The 20,384-nt window shown below is 36.6% G+C and overlaps 1 protein-coding gene across 1 annotated transcript; it reads right to left on the reverse strand.

Annotated features, from left to right (window-relative positions):
• Positions 1-1,215: 1,215 nt before the first annotated feature.
• On the reverse strand, positions 1,216-16,319 carry LOC135201320 (uncharacterized). Its single transcript, XM_064230178.1, has 3 exons — positions 15,823-16,319; positions 2,019-2,519; positions 1,216-1,741 (listed from the first exon to the last, which is right to left on the reverse strand). Exons 2-3 carry the CDS (start codon positions 2,501-2,503, stop codon positions 1,300-1,302), a joined length of 927 nt encoding a protein of 308 aa, XP_064086248.1. The 5' UTR covers positions 2,504-2,519; positions 15,823-16,319; the 3' UTR covers positions 1,216-1,299.
• Between the last annotated feature and the right edge of the window lie 4,065 nt (positions 16,320-20,384).

The following is a 20,384-nucleotide window of genomic DNA, read 5'->3' on the forward strand; positions in this document are numbered from 1 at the left end:
GCATGAGTTTGATTAATTTTTGGAAAATATTCAAATCCCAAAGTGGTGTCCAAAGAAAGAGTGAATGATCTATATTTGTCATTTCTGGGCCATGAATCAAATTAGGGACCCTAGCACGTCCATGTCATCATAAACAATGTTACCAAACACCGCATTATTTTTAGACAATTCCTGATGTTGCTTTGTTCCACAGCATCGACTGAATTAAGTACATATTCATACAAGTGTATGAGCCTCTGTAAAGCTATTGCAAATATTGGTTTGTGTGCCACAGTACCCTATCGATAGTAAAAGCTTGTAACAAGAACGAATGGAACACTGCAGCTATGTATGTATGTATGTATGTATGTATGTATGTATGTATGTATGTGTTCGGTTGTGATTATGCAGGTGTACGCATATGCATCATAATAGCCATACAAAAAGCCGACCTTCTCAGAAGCAGCAACTAGGGCATACATGACCGACTTGCCTCTGATCAGCGGTGACTAAAGAGAACATTATATTGGTCATACAACGTTAGTGAAGATTTCGTTACCCAAGAGCATTCAGAGGAGAGCCAAAATAACGAGCAAAGTAGCACCAAGGTTGAGGTGAAATTCCAACCAAAAGAGATTTCAACTTTTCATGAGACACAACATGGACCTTTCCGCAGTGGTAGTAGTAACTGAAGACAATACTTTGCTTGCATTTTTTTTAGATGAATTTGAAATAGATTAAGTATCTTATTCCATTTTGATAACCAGGTAGTCCACCTGAGTTACTTGTGCAATCTAGTCGCAATTCCTATTATACTTAGTCTATGTAGTGTAGTTTTATTGACGTTAATAGGTCTTTCATTATTTACCGCCAACTTCCAGACTAGACGACATTCAAATTCAGAATAGCAGCAGAAAATGGCTAAAGTATTTAGTTTGTCAGTGGTGCCCTTTTTGAATGCTAATGAATAAGATTATTATACATGCATACGTGTGTAGGTCTAGGGCTATATAAAATAACTATTTATGCTTTCGCGACGTTTTAGCCTATTAGAACAGATATACATACATACATTCGCACATACATAAGAAGTCAATATATATATATATATATATATATATATATATATATATATATATACACACACACACACATATATATATATATATATATATATATATATATATATATATATATATATATATAGATATATAACTTAAAGATATATAAACAAAGGATTACACATTTCAAGAAATACGTAAATCATGGTGAAAACGGAATAAGAATTTGTTAATACGTTAAATCTACCTCGTTGCGCTGTCATTGCTTCGCTCTCGGTCTGACAACCTGGTTGATCATTTCAAAGAGATCCTCGTTAATGATATTAGCGGTCTCGCGCACGAGTTCGTCTAATCTGGGGAAATCCCTGGGATGCGTCTGATGCGACAGAAGGCTGTGGCCAGAGGCCGTCGACGACGACGAGGACGACGACGACGATGAAACTTCGGGGATGCCGGAAGCGCTGCTGCAGCTGCTGCTGTTGCTGCTGCTGCTGCACAGACTTCGGTTGTTGTTGGACCTGTTGTGCTGCGCCTGCAGCTGTTGTTGTTGCTCCCTGGTGAGCTTCTGCTGCTCGGCCATATAATATTGACGCTTCCTCGTGATTTCACACTTGTCGCAGTTGTGGGCATCCCTGTAGGGGCAGTACCATTTGTGCCCCTTCACCTCCACGTAGACACCATGGTTAGCGCAAAGTCGGCACCTGTGCAGAGGAAATCAAAGAGGGTTAGCGTGTGAGTTGTCTCTCCGTTTCCGGTATTTTCTCTCGTTTAGTCAAGGAAAGGCTTCCAACTTGTAGTCAGAGTGAAATTATGTTTCGTGTTCCTAAACAGATATGAAAAATATGCCAAGGAGGAAACGAAGGCTTCTGGTGTCCAAAAAATGGAATTTCTGCAACTATTGAGGCCTGAGATTTTTAACTTGGATTCAAAATGGAAAGCTTCTTCAAAAGTAGCATAATATGGTGTTGTTTTTCTTACCTCTGATGTCTTTTCTTTTTTCTCCTGGAGTCATCATCCTCATTGATACTTCCCCACGCGACTGAATCCTGAGACAGGTTTGAATCATGAGTTGCAGGAGCACTCAAGGTATTCATGCCCAGTGGACTAGGAGGAGCATACCCATTGGGGCTATGGTACCCACCCTGGCTGTGGTCACTGTAACCTGTTGGGCTCTGATTCCCAGAGAGTGAGGCCTCGGGATAATCGGCCAGATATTCGGGGTGAGGATGTGTCCCCTGCTGTAGAGAAGGACTGCTGCTAGCGCGACCACAAGCTAGGGGTCCCCCGGTGGGATAACGCCCCCACTCGCCATGGATATAAGGGTCATGAGTGGCCTCTTCTTTTTCTTGGAGTTGCTGAGGGGGAGGCGTTGGGGGAGATTTAGTATCTTCCATATATATGTCCAGGTTAATCCCCCGACCTCCATTGAAAAAGTCGAATTTCTTCTTAGGGGCCATTGCCATTGTATGTATCGCAGAGCTGTGAAAGAAAGAAATTAAACCTTTTAAAAATTTCTATTAACGGATCAATAACATGTTAACAAATCATCCAAATCGTGATGCAATTACCACACCCAGTGCAGACCCCATCACTGACAATAATTCATACAAAGCAAATCATGTCTTCAAAAATAATCAAGCAAAGCGAACTAACTTTTTCTATGCTGTTTATTAACTGCTCTCTATCTTTGCACTTTCAATACCACAAAATGATCGACACCCAGTGTCAAAAGATAAACACGCTAATTTTATAAAAGTGTAAATTCTAACATGATATAGAAATATATACTATGAAACGGAAGTTAGCAAACAAAAAAAGCGGTGGGGGGGGGGGGGGACGATCTACAGTCGTTGCCTGCTGCAAAAATGCTTAGTACTTCTGTACACAAAAAACAGATCGTGAGTGATCATAAAAAGCATTATTAGTACATGAGTACTACAGAACCGTTCATTATCTAGTTATAAAAAAGTTAAGATCAGCTGATTTTTGTGAGTCGGTGCATATTTTTGCACCTGCAGAAGGAGGCCATGAAAATCTGGTACCTGCGAGAAACAAAGTTGGCAATTTGTACCCAAAGGACAACATATATTGGAGATGTGACAAGCGATACCAAACGTACCCTAGGAAAAAATGTACCCAGTGGAAAAAATTCACTCATTGTTTAAAATGCACCCAATAGACGCATCATACCCAGTAGACAGAAAGTAACATAAGGAGATAATGTAACAATATACAGACTGTACCCAACAGGAAAAATGTTATCAACTTTACCAAAATAGGTACATTTGTATACTTGGTATATTTCGTCCATTGGGAATTAACTGTTGGGAACATCCTACTTGGTACATCTTGTAAATTGAGTACATTTTGTTTATTACATACATTATATTTAATTGGTACCATTTGGTCATTGTGTTCTCAACATGAGCAATTGCCTATTAAATGGAAATCGAACAAATACTTGCTGTAAAACATGTACTTATTGATAACTCTCTCGACAATACTGAAGGATGTCTATATCAAATTTCAGATAAGTCCTGGCGTAACCTTTTGATTGGTCAAACTAGAAAAACATTGGAAAAGAGAATAGAAGAAGAGAAAATTTGTGTAATATATGCACAAGTGATAATGCGCTGGAAAGAAGCTCCTGTAAGAATGTGAATCTTAGTCAAAGCATGGAAAACTTGGTCCATTAAAATAATTTTATAACGAATAGGTAAAATCTGTCATAGGGAACGTAATAGTTCTGCACTTGAAAGTATCAACGACAAAATGCACATGGCTCAACATCTTGCACCTGTCAAGAATAATTTTTTTTTTTACATTTTGTTTAAGTTGACAGATACGTCTGTTTGTCTGTCTGTTTGGATCAAAACTTGTAACTCAATTTTCGACCTATTCCCTTTGTCCGATGGACTTGAAATTTTGCATGGTAACTTAATTCCGGTGACAATGCAACTTAAATTATCAGTAGGTCACCAGTGACCTCTAATGACCCAACAGCGACCTCTCCCAATATCTCAGGATTTGTATGAAACGCTTCGAATTTTTCGCAACTTTGATTAGGCAGAAAGGTTAATAACTCTTTGGACTTTTATACATTCTTTGAATCAGGATAATTTAATAAATCTACCGATTTTTAACATTTCTTTGGCTCGACAGGACATCAATTTCGTTACCTACAATCATAATCGGTTAAAATTACCGTCAAAACAAAAAATATGATATACACACACACACCACACACACACACACACACACACACACACACACACACATCTAATATATATATATATATATATATATATATATATAATATATATATATATAAATCTTAAAACATCCTTTCAATAAAACGCAGTTAAAAGTGAAAAATAAATATTTTGAGACACACCAGATTTTCTTACAATTGTTTCGTGTCTACAAAATTAAAAGTGTGGGTGCCAAACAAGGGATGATATACTACGAGAAACTAAAACATATATTTCTTATCTCATTGCACTTCCTTCCATGTTTGGCGCTCACGCTTTTATATTTGTAGATATGATAAATAATTAATTATGAAGGATTACAAATCAAAACCAACACCTGACTTCTGCAGGCGTCAGCAGAAACCGTGAATGAATTTCCTCCTCTCTTAAACATTTGGAGATCAGAACACTCCACAACTACTCTAAGCAAACTATTTCACGCATCAGTTAAGAACTTTTGTACTACACACACACACACACACACACACACACACACACAATTTTCAATCAACGCTATCTTTACGTCTTAGTAGACTGCAAACCCACTAACTCATGCTCGGGAATTAAATAAATACACTAATGTGTGCGGAAAGTCACTCTTATGAAAGCAAAAAATAGATAAAAGATAAAATAATTATAAGTTAAGAGACAGACATAGGTGTAATGCTTTCATAAGAGTGACTTTCCGCACACATTAGTGTATTTATCTTATTCCCGAGCATGAGTTAGTGGGTTTGCAGTCTACTAAGACGTAAAGATAGCGTTGATTGAAAATTGTGTGTGTGTGTGTGTGTGTGTGTGTGTGTGTGTAGTACAAAAGTTCTTAACTGATGCGTGAAATAGTTTGCTTAGAGTAGTTGTGGAGTGTTCTGATCTCCAAATGTTTAAGAGAGGAGGAAATTCATTCACGGTTTCTGCTGACGCCTGCAGAAGTCAGGTGTTGGTTTTGATTTGTAATCCTTCATAATTAATTATTTATCACTTTTCCTGTAACTTGTCTCTTTTTTCCTAGCTTACTTTTCTTGAACTCTGTTGGACTTTTAGCACTACAGCAGCTCTAAACGATGGTGCTAAATGATCACAACAGAAGACAAAGTGCTGGACCTACTTGAAGCGGGAGCTCCGTGAGAGACACTTACTGACAGACAGTAGAGGTGTGAAAGCTGGGGATACTGATGGTGATTCATCATAGTGAAGGACTTAGGAGTTGTCCGAGCGAGAGAGGGTGTTTGGGAAGGGGAAGCTGAGGCCCTTGTACGGTACAGAAGATGGGTAAGGGCGGGAGAGGGAGTTAAGTTGTTACAACGAGCGAGAGAAGAGGGCAGCAAGGTACATGACGCTGGGATATGCAAGTAACTTAGCTGATGGCTCTACTCGGCGGGTGAAATTCCATTCAGCAGTCAAGCTGGAAATGGATACATTGCAGAACAACTATACGTGTAAAAATGATGTCAAGGAGAGAGAGAGAGAGAGAGAGAGAGAGAGAGAGAGAGAGAGAGAGGTTTATCCGGTATATTTCCGTCGAAAATGGTCCCATGGATCAACTAAATAAACAATGAATGATGCGACCTCCAGCTTACTCGGGACCCGTGCAAGATTTTCTTCTCACGCATAAGTTGTAAACTTTATTCCTAACTAAGCGTGAGGTGGTCTTCGTAATTAATACTCTTTCTTAGCACTACTTATACGTACTAACAACAGATCAGATAAAAAGGTCACAAATTAGACACGTTCATATATTCTCAGTTATAAGTGGAAACACAAAATAATCGAAAAGAAACTTGACCAAAATTGAGTACACCAAATAAATCAAAACATACTAAAATCTACAGTTTAATAGAACCTTCTTTCACCAACGAAAATTGAAATAAATAGGCGATATTTTATTAAAAATAATTTTTCTGTGCTGTCTAACATGCACATTATTTATTTTTTGCATTTTTCATTCTCATACATACATCAGAAATATCATATCCTTAAATCCTGTATCTTTAACTCAACGCAAAACATCTTTTTCAGACCTTATCAGAGCATTAACTGTATAATTTTATTGTCGTATTTTCGCTGTGGTAGCGAGTATTTAGCTAGATTAGCAGAGTGGTTTCCTCGGAGAAGGTAAATAGGTTCTTGTAGGCTTACGGCTTTTATCCCTCAATTCTAGGACGGCTCCTGCTCGTCCATTCCTTCTACTGATCTGTGAAAACTTCACAAGATTTAGTCAACTTTTTAAAGAAAAGGTTTGCGCAAGCTCATCCATTTACTTAGGACAAATAGGCCTTATCATTGATAATAAGACAAATAAAGGCCAATGCAACTCATGGAATGGATGTTTGGGACTGTTAAGTGGTGTCATATAATAGATCAATTTGGAATTTTCAACTTCATTGAAAGTTTCCTGGTTAGGATGAAATTGTGCTGATGGTTGAATGTTCATGGGAAGTTGGTTTAAAACTGAAGGCAAAATAAGATGATTTGAGAAATCAAAATATCGATACATGAGTGACTTATGTTAACTGATATATACAGGAATAAGCCTAGTGCAGGAATAAGCCTAAATTGGAATGTACGTACGTACATAGTATGTAGATGTGAAGCATATTCGCGCCCAGGAAATTAGGAACAATGGGGGATGCATTTATATTGCTTTGCCTTGTTTGTGTGCAACCACTGTCAAGTTACAGGGTCATGATTCAGTACATACGATTGTAGGTACTAGTTTCTTACCACTGATATTAAACTGAAATGTATAAGCAATGCAGTGATTTTTATTTGCATGAAGTTCGAGGTTTAAAGTTAAATGAATTATTGTAAAATCTCATGAACGCTTGCTGTTTTCAAGTAAGTGATCCATTTCTTCTGTTTGTCACTGGACTGGCAAGAAAGTCTACACATAACACCAGAGTAAATAGATAAACTTGCCGACAGTTTTGCTGGTTTCTATTTAGCTGTGAATAAGTACAATAAACAGACGCAGACAGGTCACTATAAGGTCAATAGTTCTGTCTACGTTATGCAAGCAAGGAGGCTCGTATGTTTGTTATGAATACAAAGGAAAGTGGAACAATATGTTTGTCTAGGGTTATGTTATAGCAAGATTGCAAGTTTGGTGATGAATTAGTGGTCATAAAAGTTGATGATAAGTTTATCTTTGGGTAAACAGAATCACAGGTACGAATGACTGTTCTTCAATGATGAAACAAGAGGGTAAGCAGATGGGTCTACAGATCTGCTTACAATCGGAAATAGCAATTCTATTACAATTACAGTTACTTAACAACAAATACAATTACAATTACAATAAGGTGACCAGATTGCCAAGATAAAATCCGGGGACATTTTCGGTTCAGAGGCGTGAAGACCTCCAAAACATGACGTGTTTTTGTCGTTGAAAAACTTAAACCGGGACACTGCCCTTACCAGTCATAAAACAGTATTCAAAAGTTTCTCTCGCCCTATTTATCCTAAATTGCAATTGCAAAGGAATTGAATAAAAATTTAATTGAGTAACAATAAGTGATTTTCCCTGATCACAGTAGCTGAGATCAAGAACACCCATAAAATCAGCTGCAAAAAATAGGTATCAGCCAGACACTTCACCCACACTAAGACCTTCTCCTTATTTCTAGCATTCTGAAATAGTAAAAATAAAAGTCATAATGACCATAATCAAAAGGGACAGTGTTTAGATTTGAAATATTGAAAGTATTCTGATTTCTGACTGGTGCACTAACCTAGTGTGTGTATTTATCAGAGGAGTGTATCTTTTTAAGAATAGGTTTGTTTTTAGTCAGCTTTTCTATAAAATCCTGGTATTGCAGGTTGAAGTTGGTCATCACTGTTAGCAGGGCCTTCATGGTAGAGACTGTGAACTGATTTCTCTCAGCGGTCCACATACCATTCATTAGGGAAAAAAACCCTCTCAACGGAGGCATTGCTACCTGATAGACAGATTGCTATCTATGCCAATCTTAGCAATGTTGATGTGTGGGATTTCATTTAGTTGAAAATGGCTTATAACTGAGCTTCATCTCTCTCCCCTACCCTGAAGGAACTCCTGGAAGCCAGACACGTCATGAAAATGAATGTCTTCTCCAACTGCAGCGTTAGGGCATTTTCCTCTGAGGGTTTCTTCTGCCTTTTCAATTTCCAACTGCTGAGGCTGCTTTTTTCAGGAGAAGACAGCTGAGGTCTTGGGGTCGTCTGTAAGGTTACCCCATGCTTCAAGGTATTTCATTGTACTGTCAAAAAAGCACTTTGAATTACCCAGGAAGGTTTCTTTTGTGATGATATCATTTTCCTCTAAGTCTCTGAGTGGAACTCATACCATGACTGGAAGGAGGTTATCATCTTGTCTTGCAATCCGTTTTGTCTTAAAACTTCTCAGAATGGCAGCAGACTCAACTTGAATCTAAATCAAGGTAGGATATAATTTAGTGACTGCTTAACAATGATTGAACAGCATTAGCATTATCTACGGGAAAAACACCGCTGGATGGCAGAGATTGGTACTACTGGTTGCTTCTGGCGGGAAGGGAGGAAAGAGGGGAGTAAGTCAGGGACGTGCATGACGATACTGACGATGGTTTGGCGGGAAATTTGGTATTATGTTCTTGGAAGGTAGTCTCACAAATTATGCCATGCAAAGCTGTTTATCATTTCCTTCGTTATATACACTGTAAACTATGTATAGTTTGGTCCACATTTTCGTTTTTTTTTTTTTTTGTAATCCAATTTCGGATGTTTCAGTCACAGTGAAAACCAGGGACATTTCCGGGGACAGCAGTAGCCTTGGACAGGTCATTGAAAACGGGGACTGTCCGGGGACGTCTGGTTACCCCAAATTGCAGTTACAATCACATGGGATTTGGGTGCAGAGTAAACGCTAATCTATGGCACAGAGGGTCAGGGGTTTAGCAGTAAATTAAAGACCGTATGTTCCTCATTCAACACACGTTGCCTACACAACACGGTCGGGAATTGGATGTGGCCATCATGCACGATGCTGCTCCCAGTGGCGGAGCACCAGCAAATTTAACTCTACAAGCACTCCATCACTCCTAATGGCAAAAGACCCTTACCACTTCAGTTTTATAATTACAATCAAATAACAATTATTTGCTATAATTTCATTTTAAATTACAATTACACTTACGTGAAATTCTGTAATTAATCACTTCAATTAAAGCATAATTACAATTAATCGAACCATGATCACGTAAATAAATGCAACAAAACGATGAGATATCGAAGACTTTTAGAAGTTGAAAGAAACAGGAATCAAAGTCAAATCAAATAAAAATAAGTCAATAAATCATCTAACAAATTTTTGTTTTCTTACAAAAAGATTCTAGAACAGAAATGAAGAATGCCAAATGAAAGATAATAAAAGTAGAAAAATTCATATAAAGCAAGAAAGCTTTAAGACATACGAAAAGTCGTCCGTAGTGCATAGAATGGTAGCGTCTCCTCTGTTGAGAGAATCATTTGTATTTTCGCTTACTCGAGTAGTAAGCCTGCAAAATACTTAGTTGTTATTATTGTTGCTATTGTTGAGGCGGTATGAAAGGTCTATATATAGAAAAGCTTAAAATAACCTGAAAAAAGTTTCGTGCAGAGTTAAAGATACAGGAATTTTAGGATAGGATATTTATGATTTATTTATTAGAATGACAATCTAAAATAATAATGTGCATGTTAAACAGTATAGACAAATTATTTTTAATAAGAAGATAAAGTACTCATTTTAATTTTCGTTGATGAAACTAGGCGGGTCCACATGACCGTAGAATTTATCGTTTTGATTTACGTTAAAAGTTTGGAATCTAATGCGTGAAGGGAAAATTTTCGCGTCCCAAGTAAGCTGGAGGTCGGATCACGCCTTGTTTAGAAAGAAACGGTTAATAATTTCTTTTTTTCCCCGCAATTAAAACAATGGTTCATTCTTCCAGTTTTATTTTTTCGGAACTTGTGAAATGAACATGACGGAGTCAACACTGGGGAGGCAGAACTCACCTCCGGAGACTGAGAGTTTTATCCAGATCTTGAGAACAAAGTCATTTGCTGTTCACCGTTTCACGTTTCGTTTGCAATGAGAGGTAACGGCGGGAGAGCGGATTTTTCTTTGTAGTGAATTCAGTTTAGAATTAACATGTGGGATGGCTGAATGGATGAAATGGTGAAGGTACTTGGGAAATAATGGAACTTTCAAATAAAGTTTCCCCTGAAGTACTCATATTAACCTGGAAGACGAGCTGCCCCTATTTTCTGATCGTGATCGAAGTGTCTCCACTGAGATTGAGAGGACGAGCACATTCTGTTATCTGTTAAAAACATTTGTTATTTTGAAATGATTTGCTTGCTTACTTTCACAGAAAAGTTGGCCTCTTCAAATAAAAAAGATGTATGCTTTCCTGAACTTATAATACAATGTAAGCGCGCTTTGAATATTTTCAAATGAATAAATGCATTCCTAAGTCTTTGACAGACAGGAATAATGGCGCGAATTTATTACAATTTGTCTATTCACTTTCACATTTTAATTTCTTTTAACATCCCCATGCAGGATCATTATGCTGAATAAAAAACACACACACGCACACTCATACACACACACACACACACACACACACACACATATATATTTAATATATATATATATATTATATATATATATTATCTATATATTATATATTATATATAATATATTTAATATATATATATATAAATATTATATTATCTATATATATAGTTAGTATCGATGTAAATGATATATTGTCTAAATTGAATAATTTAGTGCCATCCATATCATTCACTGTTGAAATTGAAAATAATAATGTCATCCCTTTCCTAGATGTATTAATACATAGAGAATCTTTCCAATGTAAATTTAGTATTTATAGGAAACCCCCCAAAATTTAACAAATGTACATTTTTATTCCGGCCACCATATTTATGTTAAAATTTCCATTTTTTCTTTCATGTTCTCATGTGCTTTGCGGATTACGTCCACAATATCTTGACCAAGAAAAAGACTACATAAAAAAGATAGTTTTATAGTGTTGTTAGTAATGAAAAAGTAACCCCTAAAAATGTACTTAGCTCGCTTTACTTTCGTGGATTTGAAATCATAAAATCAGTATTTAAATCTCTTAATGTTAATGTTGTGTTCTCTTATAACAATATCATTAAAGATATGCTAATTACGAATAGTCCCGTAACAAATAACAACATCATTTACATATTATCTGTGGGTTTCCTATAAATACTGAATTTACATTGGGAATATTCTCTATGTATTAATACATCTAGGAAAGGGATGACATTGTTATTCTCAATTTCAACAGTGAATATTATGGATGGCACTAAATTATTCAATTTAGACAATGAATCATTTACATCGATACAACAATGTATATATACATATTATATATATATATATAATATATATATATATATATATATATATATATCTATATATATATATATATATATGTATATATATATTATATATATATATATATATATATATATATATATATATATATATATATATATTTATATATATATATATATATATATATATACATACATACAAATTTATGTGTACGTATTAAGCAGCATACGTTTTCAGTAAAAACAGCCCAGACCTCAAAGGCACTATATATCCAACTGAGCGAAAAATCTCATTGTATAAATTGGGGGGAGAACTATGTAATCGCTAGGTCTAATGATTGTCTCAAGAAACTTACTGGAATCAGCAATTATACAAATCACTAATAAAAACAACCTAAATCTTAGTCTAGGATTGTACTACCATTTGGACCCATATATTTGTAAAATGTTTATGAAGGACCTTGAAATAAATGAATTAACTATTTATTAATTAGTCCCACATGTTTAAAGTTATTATATTTATCTCTCTCTCTCTCTCTCTCTCTCTCTCTCTCTCTTCTCTCTCTCTCTCTCTCTCTCCCCACCCCTTTGCTCGCTATATTTATGGGCTATGTTCGTTTCTCACTCATTGTTGGAACATTTATGTAAATTTCATGTTACCAATACAAAATGTATCGTTTTTCAAATCAAATTGCCTTGACCAGGAACCGCTCCTAAATCCTTAATCTAATTTTCGGGATTTTACTAAATCATTACGGTCAGGTCGTATATGTCTCCTTGTTTTTCAAAATATATTGTTTTCTGACTAAATCATCTACGACCACTTGTGGGTGGCTGCCTTCAAATCTCTAATCTAGCCCACGGGCGTTTTTTCGTTTCTTTAAAGTGAATTGGACTTTGCACTAATCCTGTAATGTCAATTCGTATAATAAGCCTCCTTGTACTATGTTTTTGCTCTGCTCTGATCATTTGTGTAGACCGAAAGATCTCCGCATTTCTAGTCTTTTCATTTTCGTCCGTGGCATTACCTCTCTTAACACATAGCATCACGTTTTTTGTATATTTCGTGATTAAGCTATTCATATATATTAATATATACATATATATATATATATATATATATAGATTATATATATATATATATAGTATATATATATATATATATATACGTGTGTATGTATACAGTATTTAAGGTAAAGATAACCACTGTCCCTAAACGAACCTACAGTTGCTCTCATTTCATCTCGTTGGCTTTTCTTGTGTTTCTTCGAATTATGATACGTCTTCTAGGTAAAGAAATATATGCCTACTAAGACCGTTGTAGTATCTCTATTTGGCTAAATGCAATTATAATTAGTGTTAGAGGTTTATCACAAATATATACCTTTGTTCTTTTCATACCCAGGTCCCACTAATTCTAGAGGACAGGCTAGAATGAAAGCCAGTTTCCACAAATTAACGGTTTTTTGGTAATTACAGGATATTCAGAATCGATCAACTTTGTTTTCTATGGATGATGGTCAGCCTCCTGTTAAAACATAATGTTCCGAGTGAAATGTTTGTCAATTTATAGGCCCTAGGAGCCGGTCGCGTTAGCCTGTCCGGCAGCGATGACGTTCTGTGAATGTATAAATAATTAAAAGTCCTTCCTAATGAGATCAAGCTCAAAATTAACTGAATGCAGAGGAAGCCTCTTTCATTATACGATGATCACAAAAAAGAGGTAATATTGTTCAACTGGATGAAATCGTGCGAGGCCGAAGAACCACAGAAGAGCCAAGATTGGCAAATGAGAGACGATCGCATAGAGTAGGGTCAGCCCCCGTGCTCAATAATAAATGGGAAAATGAACTGTGAGATCCACTACAAACTGGAAAATATTTTAGGATGACTTGTCAATGAATCAGCAGCGAATGAGGTCATGATCAGTTTCATATAAAGCGCACTCTTCATTCTTCCCTTTCTTCCGCGTTTCCACTGGGCTTAGAGAAAGCCGAAAAAGCTTGGGTTTAAAATAAAATAAAAGCCTATTTTGACCGTGAAATAACCCACGATTATTGCCTGTTTTTAACCACAAGTTGCTATACAAACGGGTTCACTTTCTTTTTCCGAAAGGCACGACGATAGAAATATGGCAGGATTTTTTTTCCTTCCACTTGTTTCCTGAATTCGGTCCTCTTAGTGATTTGCATCCCTTGTTCTTCCTTCTTCTTTGCCCACATCTCTGTTGTTGTTTATGCTTTTCTTTTCGGGAGTTTATTTCCGTTCTTGAGACTCGCGACTCCTCTTTTCTGATACCAAGTCCCTTCTTTTCTTACGACGATAAATTTCCAGAAGTAGACATCCCGCAAACAATGAAAATAATTTTCCCAATACCCATGAACGTGCTTTAGTGAATGGATATAAACACACGCACGCACACGTGCTCACAATCGCACACACATTCTTTTGGGGGTGAGGTTTCTGGGGACGTTGAAATTTTTTAATCACTAAGTAGTACAGTATTAAGTGCCGGGGATAACAAAATCTCAATGATATTATCCGAAAACAGGCCGAAATCGTTCTACTTGAACAAGAACAATGGCAATGTTAGAGTATAGGATAACAATAGTGCCCTTATTATCGCTCTTTTATTAAGGCGAGTATGTTCAGAGATGTGTGCCATAGCACCAAAAATCAAAGGTTTTTTTTGGATGCAACAGAATTCCAAAAAAAAAAAAAAATAATATAAAAGAAATAAATAAATAAACTCTCATGCAAGCCGCTTGAAGCAATGGCGTATGAATGGCTTGCAGATTGGGTGATGAAGGCCAGATCAAACATCTACTTTCTTTCTTGGCATTGCAATAATACTGCAAATCAGAAATCATCAGGTTCAACTAATAACTGACAAGAAATGGCCGTTCTGCCCATTTCTCTCTCTCTCTCTCTCTCTCTCTCTCTCTCTCTCTCTCTCTCTCTCTCTCAGAGTTCCGAGTTTACGCAAAGGTTAATCTCACAGTCCGGCTCTTTTCTCCCGTGGTTCTTCAGTTACTTTAAGTAAATAGCGTTCATCCTAAATATTGACATCTGTATATTAGAGCAAAAATTAAGATTGAGTAATTCAGAAGGAACTGTAGCAAACAAAAGCTTTAGGACATTGTGAATGATCAGTAAAACCTGCTTTTAGGGATAAGTGAGCACACGATGTCTCCTCAGATGGACTAACAAGTCTTTGAGACATCCTAATCCTTGTAACTCCTTGTAACATAACTACCAGACTAATGATGAATGAGATCACTCATATGCAAAGCAGAAACGCCAGAAGACTATTGAAATGTACAGAAACAAGAAATTATCAAATGTAGAGTTCTAATATATTTGCAAGGTAGGTTCAAAAACGCAATTAGTTTCACAAAAAATATACAACAATTAGTAAAAATAATGATAAAAGTCTTTGCAAAAATAGAACAAAGATGTTTTCGATTAGTTTGTTCTATTTTTCAGTTGTGTTCGTATGTCTGTATGTATCATATGTGTATTTTCACTCACGCAAAAAAAATCATATTTGAAAGGTATATAAGGTACACAAACACACAATACACATACACACATTCATGTATAAATAAAAATACACATACATATTAGAATTAACCAAAATGTTTGACACTCTACAATAAAAAAATTGAGTATACATAACTTCAATATACAAGCAGTTATGAAGAGTGAACAGGTTTATACAAGAGTACAAACCCATTGGTAATTCCTGTTATTATATTATTATTCATTATATCTGTTATTTAAAATTTCTCATTCTAGTCTTCATAGTATAAACAAGTTATTAGGCACAATTTCAATTATGAGAGAGAGAGAGAGAGAGAGAGAGAGAGAGAGAGAGAGAGAGAGAGAGAGAGAGAATTCTGAATGACCCTTGTATACTCAGTTTTGTGGTTTCTGATATTCCATCCCAATTTAATCTATTTGGACAAAGCAACATTCTTATCGCTGCAGTGTTGCTCAGACCTCTATTGTTCATTCTGACAATTCTTGTTAAATCAGTACTGCCATTCTTCCATTCCGAGCCAGGACAGTCCAATCATTCTAAAAGTTCATGCAAGACTGAGCGACATCCGACACATAACGTAACCACGACTACTTACATGCGACAATAGCGTAGTCTCGTAAAGCACGTGCTGGGTCAACACGTGCACACCGCCCGCCAATCTGTCTACTCTTCTTTTCTAGGGTGACAGTAGACCGCCCCCAAAGTCATTTCGGCTCTCGTCAAAATCGATATTTTGCTGGATGGTCACACTTCCAAGTTCCGAAACACTTCACGATATAGACCTTGCGGACAAGTGTCGTCGGTGAATTTTCAAGACTTTTAAGTATTATTCTTACGCTAGTCTCTCTGTGTTATTATTAGATAGATAAATAATCCTTGCGATGCCTTGATAACGCGAGTTTATCATGACTTCGAAGAACCTACTGATGACCACCAGTAGAGGCACACGGAGTAGTACCTTTTGGTTCTCACAAGAAATCTTATACTCTTCGTCAAACTCTTGAAACACGATTTCAGTGACACAGGTTAGACAGGCGAGAGACTGCAGAGGAGCTCCACCGCCCTTGCTACATACAGCAGCAGTGATACATTCGAGAATTCGGCCACAAAGCCTCACTCACGCAAACTTTGCTTGCCGGGGAAAAACTGTCGTACGGCGCTGCCCCCGCCCGCTCATGTTTATCTCTTCTTCCTCGTCGAAAAGATTTCATCTCAATCTCACTCAGTCATTTACATATATATTTTCACTAATAAGCCTTTGTTCAAGCAGTAATAGAGGCATGCGTCTTAAAGCAGGAGCTGACAATTCTTAAAGAGTCTCGTGAACCAGTTCAACTGTGCAAACTGTGAGTTTCGTGCACCCGACCAACGCAACGGTGCCAAGACAAAATTTACCATAAATCAACGGAACACTTGGATTTAATTATAACGTAGGTATTTTGGGGAGATAAATAATATTTAAAATGCATGCAGATGTGAATGTTATTTATGAATTTATACAAGTGCTTATAAAGCTGAACATTTGAACTGTCTTTCCTCATTTTCTGTTGCACACACAAATATATATATATATATATATATATATATATATATATATATATATATATATATATATATATATATAGATTATATATGTAGTGTATGTGTGTGTGTATGTGTGTGTTTGATGCCAAGGCGGAAAAAATTATGCCATTCAATTGATACACATACTGCTCGATGTGCCTTCGGACGAGTTCAAAACGAAATATGCCACATGCGAGTTGATTTCTTGAATTAAAGAACTTGTATAAGTTTAAAAGAATATTGAACTGGATAGCTGAGGTTAAGTTTTGTTAGGTAGCACTTCACTTATTTAGTTGCTTGTCTGTTAATTTTTTTTCTTAAACTAAATAATCATCAGCAACCGAGTCTATTTCCATTATATGGTGATTTTGTTTTATCATTGGATTCACGCAGGGCCATTCGATGATGTGGAAAGTAATGATCTTTAAGTTTTCACAAAGAAGACTATGTATAACGAATATTGCTGTAGTAATGACTTAAGAAGTGACTCGTTTGGGTGATCAAGTCCAGAGACCTATACCAGGCTTCTCCTTCGCTCCATCGTTTTATCATAACTCACGGTACGCATAGACCGCTAAGGTGCAAGGTTCGTTCGGCCTTAAGGCCGTCTTGATCTATACCCGCCAATAGATCGACTACTACTAATTTGTTACAATTTACGTCCAAATTTAGTGATAAGACTAAGAGTAAATAAGGAAAAATCTGCTGGATATATGTCCACTATTCACTGCATGCTTAAACAATGTTGATCGTCTTAAAAATCGATAAATTTGACAACTACTGTAACCATGTCAAAAAATCATTTTCTTATCAAGTGAAGTGGGCACATGGCCACGAGATCGGAGTTACAAATTAGGAATTTGTTACGGCAGTTGTTTGGAGTTTATTTTAGAGAACCGTTATCGATCCCGTAAATTTCGAACTGCAAATGATTTTCCCGTGAGTTATTTGATATCAAAATTTTGGTTTTTCGTTATGCAATCTCTGATCTGGAAAAGTCTGTCAAGCACACTCAAGTTCGGGTCAGGTTGCAAAGTTTCTGGCCAATATGTGACTGTAAAAAAGAAACCTAATTAAACATAAGGAAAATTATTGTAGTACAGTTCATGCTAGGGTGACATTTCAAAACTTGGCAGTTTTGTAAGCGTGAGATGTCATGATGGCCCATAAATGGACGATCCAGCAGCATAGGAGCATCCTTCGTGAATCCACTAAATTTGTCATCTATACGAAAATGAATCTCAAACTTTCAATTGATTTCCTGAACCTCACAAGTTCATCAATAAGCAGTGCAAGAGAATTCATGTTCTGAGTTTGTGACATTGGATAACAGATCGTTATCATTCTTCTTAGTTTTCTGTAAAAGAAAACTATTGTGCCGCCTTTGTCTGTCCGTCCGCACTTCTTCTGTTCGCCCTCAGATCTTTTTAAAATTACAGATGGTAGAGGGGTGAACATTTGTATGTTGATCATCCAACCTCTAATCACCAAAGTTACCATATTGCAACCCTCTAGCCTCATTAGGTGTTTTTTCTCCTTCTCTTTTTTAAGGTTATTTACAGTTAGCTACAATCGCACTTCTGGATACGCTATTTTCACCAACATCATATGCCACCACCGGACCCTAGTTGAGATTCACGGGCAGAGGCTAAGAGTTTTATAGGCCGTGGATGAGGTCACCACCGAACAAATATCTCGATTGCACCGAAGAAACTCAGGCGCATCTTTTGTTACCATTTTACCTCGGTCGTACTGTCTCTATTACGAGCTCTCTCTCTCTCTCTCTACACACACACACACACACACACACACACACACACACACACACACACACACACACACATATATATATATATATTTATATATATATATATATATATAATATATATATATATATATATATATATATATATATATATATGATTTGTGTGTGCGCAGGTGTGTGACTGAGTAAGTTAACTACGGGAACATGCGACTTTTATATGCAAAGTTCCATAGGAAAGAAGTGACACCAAAGCTATGAATACTAATCGATTCCATCATATATTGACGTCTTCGAGGGGACTGATACAAATTAGCGTATGTTGTTTACATTATATATGTTAGGATGCAAGTTGAACAGAAACGAACCAATCAATGGCAGACGGAAACCTGTTGACAGCAGTGAAGAGCGGTGGAATGTTTGTCTTTTATGGTACAGAGTGAGGGCGTTATTTACAAATCTTGTTTATCGCTGGACCTCTAACTACGCACCTGGATTATTTCTTCGGGGAAAATAAAATGCATTTTATTTTACTCTTATTAGAACTAAGCTAGCAATATAAAATTCGCAGTTCTTACCCATTTGTTTTGAAATAAACGAATGAAGTTCATACTCTCCTAGTCTGATATTTTCGCTTGAAACCTTTCTTTTATGAAAACCGAATATTTCTTTCCAACACTCTATCACTCTATCAAAATACCACCAATTTTTCAAGACCTGTCCAGTTAATAACATGAGTCTTCTCTCTTGCACGAAAAAAAAAGAACAACGTACTCTCATCCTTTGAATATCTTACTCATTTTTATGCCATTTAGCTTTCCGTTCTACCAGTTTCCGGGATGCTCAGTGTAGATTCCGTCTCATTATTTGCATTAGTTTTGATAAGATGGTACCAAAGGATTTGCATCATTCATAGGCTAATGAATGAGAAGTTACAGTTTGCAGTTGAAATCGCTGCGTATTTAATATCGACTCATCTAGTGGATGGTGGATCTTCTAGTTCTGGTGGACTCATGATTAAACTTCAGCCGGATCAGACAGCTTGTTGTTAAACAAAGTGAGTTGTAGCGGGTTGTAGCTTCCTTCCTATAGTGGCAGTTCGTCACTCATCGTTTTCTGTGGGAGCACATCCGTGGTGGAGTGGCAGCCGCGCTTTGTTCCAGTGGCTGGAATGTCTGTCTGTCTTTGACGCAGCCTTTTTCTCCCACTTCGATTCATCCGCGTGTACTTTATCCGACCCCACATCGTCCGCCGCCTACGGACGCTGTGTTGAAACATCTCTGTTGTTAGTGAAGCTCGGTTGTTTGTTATATCAGTACCACAAAAAGCCGAAAATGACAGCCATTTTATTCGTTGTGACTCTTCGATCTATACATATTTTTTGCCAATATCGTCTTTGTTTGGTGAAAGAAAATATAACAATACCCAAATATTGTGTAAAAAGTCGAAACTGTTTTGTTACATGTCAATGGCATTTTACTGACCTTTCGAATGATATCGAAAAGTCGAATGAAATTCATTCGTTTTTTAGCGATGCATTCAGGCGGCTCTATACAAATTGCATCGATTTTTTCCCCATCCGGGTATAAGCTTACATTTAGAAACGCCTCTGCGCATTGTCAAAAGTTTTCGATAATCAGCGAGAATGAAGCCACACTTTTATATCAATTTCAAATGTTCCAAAGCGAAACGTTTGAGTCCAGCGAAAAACAACTTCAGTTTTGTAAGATTTTATTCGGACCGAAGGGAACATCTTTCCTTTCAACATTTTCGACAGCGGGAAAAACTATAGTTTATTATGAAAAACTGAGTTTTTGTGCTGACATTTTCCT

Source organism: Macrobrachium nipponense, chromosome 28, assembly GCF_015104395.2.
Source record: "Macrobrachium nipponense isolate FS-2020 chromosome 28, ASM1510439v2, whole genome shotgun sequence".
Classification (NCBI taxonomy): domain Eukaryota; kingdom Metazoa; phylum Arthropoda; class Malacostraca; order Decapoda; family Palaemonidae; genus Macrobrachium; species Macrobrachium nipponense.